Below are 9,309 nucleotides of genomic sequence, written 5' to 3'. Positions count from 1 at the left end.
GGCTCATTTGATTGGTGTGATGTGTGTAAAACCCACTCCATGCCTTCTCTCCTCCCTCTTTCTGACTTGCGCAGGTAGGAGGGACGGAGGTGGGAAAGAGGAGTAGCTGCGCCAGCGCGCACGGTGTGCCAAACTTACAAAATCCGCCTGGCCACACCCAGTTGGCGAAGCGCAGGTGCGCTGCGCCTCCGCCGCGCCCGGTCTGCGAAAGTAGAGCCCATGGTGTGTATTATTCAGTCTAGTTTGTCTACATTTCCAAGCTTTAGAAATAAACCTAGCCCATACTTACATACACTCAGTCAAACTGCTCATTTTCATCAAACCAAAGTAATTCAGGATTTTTGTTCTGTGTTCTTAAAAAGCTGCATGCATCATAAAGCATGATCGTGAACTTAGAGCACACACTGAGGCTGAGACTGTCACGGAGTTCGCTGAAGCGTTCACTGCTGTGTCCTGCAAAACCACATCCATCTGGGTGAATACCATGTCTTAGGGGAGTCCCCAGACACTCCAGACTCAGATGTTTTTCCACAAATATGTCCAAAAACGTTCTGTACTGAAAATCAGCTCCATAGATTTAGTGTCATGAAGAAGTATCACTATTGTTTATACTTCCTTACAGAACGACTTTTATATTTCACTTCAACTCGTGCTTCATCAGGACTGTTTGATCAGATGTAAGTGACAACATGAGCAAACAGCCCAGCAACTGTCACCAGATTCTGGTTAAATTTAGTTGCACAGAAAGATGTGACATCCCCTTTTTGCAGCTGAGCCCTGCCCACTTCAAACCAGTGATAACAGAAAAAAACACATCTACAGATATCTCTCATGTGAAATAGCTAAAGCTGTTTTACCTTTGGCTGATGATGTGATAAAAAGATATGTTCATGTAGGACCTCATTGAAGAAATGTGTATTCAGGGCCTTTGTAGTGACTATAATGGCTTATAGATACTAAGCCTAAAACTAAAAGAAAAACATATTTTCCTCTTACCTGTAGTGCTGTTTATCAATCTAGATTGTTCTGGTTTGAGTTGCAGTTGAGTCAAAGTGCCAAAAACATACATATGAAAAACTCAACATCAATGTCTCTTTGCAGAAATCATGACCTGGTTACTCAAGATAATCCACAGACCTTGTTGTGAGCACTTTTACTTAGGAACTTGTTTCCCTGTCAAAGGTCACCATCGTCTAATTGTGTAAGCTGAGGTCAGTGCCCCCTGATATTGACCTTAGACTGCTTTGAAATTATTTATAATATGTGTGGGGATAACAGTATCTTTGACCCACAATGACCACAGAGCTCCACTGACCTTCCATTGAAGCAGTGGCCTTTTTCAGCTCTCTGAGTGCAGACCTTTAACTTAATAGTGTATTGTGCCTAAAATAGCACAATAAATGGCACCGGCGGCTGGTGTTTCCCCTGATTTTTCCTCTTGGCAGTGCAGAAAGGCCTCCGAAGCATCACCAAGAGCTGGTTGGAAGCTCCTCAAGTAAATACAGCAGTTCACTTTAAGGTCAAGACAAAAGAGAGGAGAATTTTGCAGCCAAAATTTCTTCACAGAAGCTGGATGGAAAATCATAATCTTCTACTTGTGGTTTGATGGCAACTCATCAAAATAGCATGGCAGGTGTTATATTTAGCCCTCCAAGCGGACTGTTTGTGACTGCAGTTTGATTTTGTACTCAGTAACACACATCTCAAAAGAAAAGAAAGCAAGCTGCTTGCACAATAACAAACTTTAAAATCTATAACTTGAAAATAGACAGGCTCAATCATTTTGTGGCGTGTTCCTCAGCAAGTGACCTTAAAATCTCATGCGTCTCGGCCGTGGTACCGGGCTGAGATTCCAGACATTTTTTAGCTGTGATTTAGCTCTAACCAGAAAGTGTATTTTTAGAGAAAGGAATGAATACTCAAGGATTCCCCACCGGGAGAAAGACAGAAATGACACAGCTGAAAAGAATGTCTCTTTTTTTTTAAGTCTCTTCTAAAGCATTTTTGTGGCCCAGAGATGTGAATTCTCAAAATAGTTCGATCACAGTTGTTTTGTTGTTTTCTTGGCTCTGTCTTTGTTCACAGCTCATCTCCCTCCATGTTTCCCTCTGGTTTGTGTCTCAACGCTGTCCAAACTCTGAGGATTAATATATCCATGTGTTGGGATAGTGTTTTCTATCATTCCTTCACATTAGCTATTGTAACAATGAGGATGTTTGAGTCTCTGATGATTGCCTCTGGCTTTTGTCATTTATATTCCCTAGTCAGGTTAGAGGTCAAGGAGGCCAACATTTTGCAATGCTTGGTGCTATGAAGCTGATAGAAGGTAGATGCAGATTAGTTTATGACCATTTTTTAATGAGTGCTTCACCGATATAGCATTTCACTCCTATAACACTGTAGGAGTGGAAAGGAGAGAAAAAACAATCAATACTGAGACAGCAGATATTGCCTTTTTATCCCTGCATTCTTCCTCCTTGTCAAAACCTGCTGCCTATATTACCTACAATGCAGCTCGACTGCTGACTGTTGGTTGGAGATTTGGGTGTGTTATGCTAGTAGTGGCTAATGTAGCCTCAAGCTGCTGGCCTCAAGCAGAGATGAGGCCGGTAAACTCACTTTTTTAAACTCCACATCCCAGATTTTTTTCATTTCAGACTTGTGGTCTTCAGCTCCAACTGACGCTGACTCAAGTGACATCACTTGAGATATTTAGCAGATTTTTCACAGCTCCCTCAGGAGCCACAAATGGGTTTGTCACATGATGACATCAGGCCCAGTTAGACCTTTTCCCGTTGACTTACATTGAGAAATTCACGTGCATCAATGGATACATTTTTTTGAGCATCCACAAAATGACTGGTTTCACTATCAAGATTTGATTTGATCCATTCAGTCCATTCAGTCTTTTTAGCCTCATGCATCACTGAGCAACTTTCATAGGAATGAACGGGGCCCGTCTCCAACACTGTATCCAGGTCTCTTAATATATCCATGGTGTGACCCGAGGTATGGCAGTGTTGGTTGGTCCACCACTTTGGTCCACACTGAAATATCTAACTACTGGATGGATTGAGATGAAATTTCGTTTAGACAGTCATGATCTCCAGAGGGCTAACCCGACTGACTTTGATGATCCCTTGACTTTTCCTCTAGCACAGCCAGCACATCCAAGTTTTTTGTCCAACCCTGCTACAGTACCTACCTACATTATGTTACATTTTAGGATAATTACCAAATGTTAATATGTTAACCTGATAAACTGAGATGTTGAATGCGGTAAACATCCTGCTAAACCTCAGTATGTTAGCATCGTCACTTTGCATTTTTAGCGTGCTAATAGTAACATTAAGCTCAAAGCCAAATTGTGCTTAAGCTGAAGTGAAAATAACTTTTTTTCATACATGCTGAAACTGTCACTATACTGTATTCTGAAAGTACATGAGACAGATAGTCTGTGAAAAAAAAAATCGCTCACATTCTTCCTACTACTTCTAATGGCATTTGCTACAGTCTACAGAGGTGTACCGAAAACAACCAATCAGAGCCGAGGAGTCTCAAACGCAGCTGTAAGTCATGTCAAACACTGCTTGTGAACTGTGGTCAAACTGTTAAACTAGGCAGCGCTGATCAAATATGAATCAAGATTCTGTTACTGCATTGCCTATTTCTCACTTAAAATGTTTCCAGAAACATATTTTAGTGTACTGTTTAGCTGTAAAATGAGTGAGTTGGTCTGGCCAATGGGTGGTGCTTTGTTATGGCTTGACTGTTTCCAACATGGCAGCTGGGTCACAAACTAAAGCTAAACAGTACACTAAAATATGTTTGGTGCTTTTAACAGAGTCTCGATTCATATTTGACAGTTTGACCACAGTTCACAGCAATTCGTTAAACAGTGCAAAGGGCTGTGTTGACTTTAAAGGCTTTCCAGATGGTAAAAACACTGCAAAGTGGATTGATAAACAGTACAAAGACTACATATTTGGTACAAGTTAATCTTCCAGGGATGTGTGCTTGCATGCTTTTGATTTGCCACCACAGTGTCTTGCCAGGTGATGTAGAGTTGTGGTGCTGCATGTTTTTTGTTTGTTTGTTTGTTTGTTTGTTTGTTTGTTTGTTTGTTTTTTTGCCGTAGCCCAGCTGTGACACCAGACTGGTCTTTTTCAAATAAATGAAGAGGCTGCATTTTTACATGCAGAGTGAAAGCTGGTCTGAACGTGACCTTAGTCGTGTTATTAAAACACAAAGATTAGGACATGTATTTTTCCTTCTCCTGACTATTTGATTTGAACGGAGGACGAAATGTTGAGTCAGCCCTAGGCCCTGATGAATGTGGGACACAGAGAGAGGACCAGTTGACATTTCAGGTTCTAGGTGAGCATCTCGCTGACTGAAAGCAGTGAAGGCAGTTTGGAGCTGTTTTAGGAGTTATAAAAGAGTTGTTGAGTTTTTCCACTGCGGTGCTAATGGAGGTGGACTCACTGGGGGGGAGGGTTTACAAGAAAAAGGAGTGTGTGTGTTTATGTGTGTGTGTGTGTCTGTCTTTATATACGTCTCTGTGTAAACACACATCAGTCTCAGTGTGTAGTTTCTCCAGGGAAGCCTACCTGGGCCTTTGCAGCCAACACAGGGCTAATTGCTCAAACTAGAGTTCACATGAGGGCAGTGTGTAAAGATGCTGTGTGTCTAATTTTCTCATTAACATATCGCTGTGCAGCTAGTTGTAAAGATTCACTGTAGTGCTGTCAGAAGAAGGTACCTGTAGGGGGGTTAAGCCAGCTTTTTTAAATTTTCTCTACCTCTCTCTCTTTTCTCATTTGTCTCCACAGGAAAGAAAAAGTCCAAGTTCCAGACGTTTAAGAAATTCTTTGCCAGGAAGAAGAGAAAGGAGCCGCCAGCCGCAGGAGCAGATGCAGGGCTCAAAGCCAGCCAGTCGAGCGACAATGTCAGCAAAACATCCGAAAATAACACACTCACTCGATCAGAGAAGGATAAGGGCTCTGGGTAAGATCAGACACGCACACTGTATATACTATATGTACAAAAACACACAATAACATGTTTATTTAAACATTGACACAGCCTGTACACATACACATGCCAAGTGCCTATTAACAGGACTGAAAAAAGATTCAAATACCTCTGTGTTGTTTATTGGGGAAATGTTTGGGTAATGGTTTAAGTGCTACATTTGCATCTCAAAAACAGCTCAGTTAAATGCACTCTGGATGAGCTGAAAAGCCGACCTCTTTATAGAGGAGAGGTCGCTCAGCAATCTCAACCATATCTTTCTCCACATAAAGCTTTGTATTTGTTAGAGGAGGTTTACAGAAGGGCTCAGCTAAACATTTCTGTTAGGACTTTGAACTGGCATCATCACATTTTCTGCAAACTGTGCAGTTATTCTGAATACTCACAGTAATTCCATTTTACTGTACATACAGCATATTTAACAAAAATATTAAAATACTTGCAGCTTTTTGGCTTATAGTTTTCCTCATAATTATATTCATGTCAGGGTAGAAAAGCTGTTAAAGGGATATTAGGATACACTTAAACACAAGCTAATTCAATTGGTTTTGGTGGGTTGGCAGATCCTTAAGTCCTTTGAACACCAAGTCCATATTTTTCTTATGTGTTTCTTTCAATTTATCATCTGATAAAAATCATTACGCACAGAAACCTTGCACACTGAGTCCAATGTGTTTTATTATGTGCTGCAAAATTTTGCAATCCAAAATGGAACAACACACGTGCTCCTTTGTTTCTCTCCACTGGAGGAACCATCCTGTCAGTTGCCACTCTCTGTCCACGTCTTGCATTTGGTCGCAGCTACCTGGGGCTGAGCTGTCCTCCCTCTCTGTCTCCACACTGTCACTCTCTATCGTGCTGTCTGTGTGCAGTCCATATCATCTGTTACACCCTCGGATGCACAATATTGGACTTTTGCCGATATCTGATATGCCGATATGTAACAACTCATTTGACTGATAACTGATACTGGTAGCGATATATCCACTTTTTCCCCTGCCTAATTTCAGTGATCATCAAGTCTCTTCTGTAGTGGAATTAACATCATATAGTGCATGCATACTCTTATCATGATGGCCCACCAGCAGATGGACACATGAAATACAATACTTTTCAATGTATATAATGTTTATTCATTGTGCAGAGTAAGAAAAAGCATGTTGACCGCTTCCAATATTTCATTTTAAAGCCATTATCGGCCAATACCGATGACGTGACGATATTATTGTGCATCCCTAGTTCTCTGTTATTGTAGTTGTCCTGCAGGTTACACCACATTTTCTTTACTGTTTCTTGGTCAAACAGCACTCTAAAGGCTTTGAGGGGTACAAAAACACTGAAAAATTGAACCTGTTCCGAAAACTTTAATGATGGACGATTTATTTTAAACGTGCAGCACTTTTGAACGAATACGGAGTTGGTGTGCAGAGGGGTTTAAGTTGACTTGACCCATCCAAATGAAATATGATTCCAGTTCTGGCAATATCACCTTATCTTTTCAAAGATATCCCTAAACCTTCCAGTATTTTATTTAGCCGCCACTTAGTGTACACCACAATACTTTTTAAGGGCTTCACCAACAAAACAGAGCCACTGACACTTGATATTCCATTTTCTGCAGCTCAGTTCTATGTGTCTGCCCAATTGGTGGGCGTTCCTCTGTCCATTTAGATAAATATCTCCTCTCGTGTGAAAAGGACAGAGATAATTTAAGAAAGGAAGATCATGTTTAACATCCATCTCCTGTTCATCCTTAGCTGAGGCTCATGGCTTCCTGTTTTCGTAACAAGTAGTAGAACTTGTCTTCCTGTGGACAGTCCTGATTTCCTTTGTTTTCCTGAGCTGTGCCACTTCCTGCTTTGTCTGCCCATGACTTTTTCTCGCTGTCACAGGATATATCTGCTCCAGTTTTATTAAAGCCATTCTGTGTTCCTCCTCATAGTCTCCGGGGAGATAGCACAATGTAGCTGGACAACAAGCAAAACCAGAGGAAAAGAATATCCATTTATTTTTAAATGATTTTCTTTGATATAAGAAGAGAAATAATTCTAGTGGGGTAAACAATGGATCATTGGTGTTGGACCCATCAGGGCCTCCTAACATCCAGTTCTCTTTAATTTGTTTTTATTGTTTTGGCATCTGTGAAACATCACTTTCTGCTTTGTTTATTTCTTCCTCTTCCTGTTTCCCAAAGGTCAAAGATCAGCCTGGGCAGCAAGGCCTTGTCACACGACTCTGTCTTTGTTTCGGACTCATCAGAGGCCAACGAGGCTCTGGGGGCATCTCAGGACAGCATTCATGGGAAAGTGAAATCACTACAGGTAAATACACATAACCAGCCTACAGGGGCTTTTAGTTTAATGTACAGCCAAAGGATCCAAGTTTGAGCTCCTGTGTCAACAAGATTTAGGTCTCTTCCTGGAGATAGAGGACAGTTTCCCTATAGTGACCTGAGAGAAAAGAGGATTTGACTGCAGGTTAAGAAAGAATAATAGATAAATTAAAGAGTCATAATCTGTGTGTTTCGAAGCGAGAATGTCGATGAAGCAGTGTTGTCCTCAGCTGTCATAAGCAATATTTATCAATAAATGAGTTGACAGAGCAGTACCAGCTGATCTGCTGTATATTTAGTTGGTATATTTATTCAGACGGGCAGAGCTGATGTGTATCACAAAGAGAGGTTCAAAGCGAAGTGTCTGTCAAAGTGAAATGAAGGAGTGGATGATGAAAAGAAAAGCAGACAAACGGAACCAATATCTGTCACAACACCGGGCTAAAATGGGAAGACGTGAGACCCAGACAGACAGACAGACTGACCTCCAGTTAAACTGCTCCTCTAAGCTACCTACAGGGGAGTGAGAATTAAACAACGTCTGAAAGGGATTTGCTAAAAGGGAAAACTTTCTCCCATAGCAAAAACACAGAGAAAGTGATTCATTTTTAGTGTTTGCAGATGAGACCGCATTCACACAGTGTGTACGAGAGGCCAGCAGACAGGAAGACACAGGCGATAATAATCATTTAGAAAACAATTTCACAAGCAAAACTGCACAAGTATGTAGATGAGATAGAGATAAGACCTTGAGAGTAAAATGAATACACTGATTTGCATAAACTGACTTTCCTGTGGAACAGTCTGATGGAGATTTCCTGACCTTAATCCTCCCTCTGAGCTGCCTGTTTGATAAGCAGAATGAGGCTGCTCCAGAGCCAAATATAACACACTGTGTAGGGATCAATAGCAGCATAGCTATTGGAACATAATGCACAGTGTAACACTGTAATGTGCTCCCAACATGATGGTCACTCAGTTAAGATAATGTTGCTGTTAGTTTGTAGATATGCTAAACAAGGTCATCCTGTGGACGTCATCAGTCCAAATCCATCCCTGTAAGAAATGTTTGATTTGTCAGCAAACATCAGTATTATTTGTTTAAATATTTTTTCTTAACATTTAATATTTTCATTTAACTCTTCCATCATATTTTCTGTATTTTATCTCCCTACAAAATGGTCTAAATGCTACTTCAGAGCTCTCACCACAGTGTCAGGATGTCATTCTGACGGGAAAATATGTACTCCTTCATTTTTGTAATTGAGGTGGAAACAGACAACTTTTCAACTTTCGCCCACTGTTGTTTCCAAGTGGTATTATTGTCAGCGCTACTGTCATAAAAACAACCGGCTCGCTTTCCGTTTTCCTCAGAGCCAAGTAACTACCAACAACACAGGACACACTGAATTTTGTTTTCCGTTGTTACTTTGCCTGTTCCACCATCAACCCTTTCCACTACAAGGGATAGTAACTGCAGAGAATGTACATTGATACTCTTTGCTAACTTGGGATAGCTGCTGATAGCTACTGGGGGAAACAAAAGCACGAACCTCTTCCTGTTTTGGTTGCACAGTGGTTGATACACTCCCTTTAAATCGAGTCTTCATTTACGTGAATGATCATACTGAGCATCATACTCTGAAAACTTCATGCACCGGAGGGGGAAAGTATGGGGGCCACAATATGCAACTAAGGGCTGAAATGCTAACATAATGTCTTTAGCTAGCTAAAAACATTACATTTCAGTAGGGATGCACCGAATATTCGGTAACCGAATATATTCGGCCGAATATTGCAAAAAAACACACATTCGGTATTCGGTGGAATAAGTTAAAAGCAAGGCCGAATAATAGCGGCGTGTTTTGATAACGCAATCAAACGGCGCGACTAAAAATAGTTTTGAGCGAGCAAAACAGGCTTAAATCATTCAGCACGCTGTG

At 40.9% G+C, this 9,309-nt stretch overlaps 1 protein-coding gene across 2 annotated transcripts in view; it reads left to right on the top strand.

Moving 5' to 3' along the window:
- The window catches only part of zgc:66433 (uncharacterized protein LOC321250 homolog), a 71,932-nt gene that overhangs the window by 45,043 nt on the left and 17,580 nt on the right, over positions 1-9,309 (top strand). For both annotated transcript variants that reach the window (XM_050042124.1, XM_050042125.1), the window contains exons 3-4: positions 4,833-5,007; positions 7,229-7,355. In XM_050042124.1, coding sequence (XP_049898081.1) covers positions 4,833-5,007; positions 7,229-7,355 — 302 coding nt within the window. The remainder of the gene's footprint in view (positions 1-4,832; positions 5,008-7,228; positions 7,356-9,309) is intronic.

This window comes from Epinephelus moara, chromosome 4 (genome assembly GCF_006386435.1).
Source record: "Epinephelus moara isolate mb chromosome 4, YSFRI_EMoa_1.0, whole genome shotgun sequence".
In the NCBI taxonomy this organism is placed as follows: domain Eukaryota; kingdom Metazoa; phylum Chordata; class Actinopteri; order Perciformes; family Serranidae; genus Epinephelus; species Epinephelus moara.
This window is presented reverse-complemented; position numbering and strand designations above follow the sequence as displayed.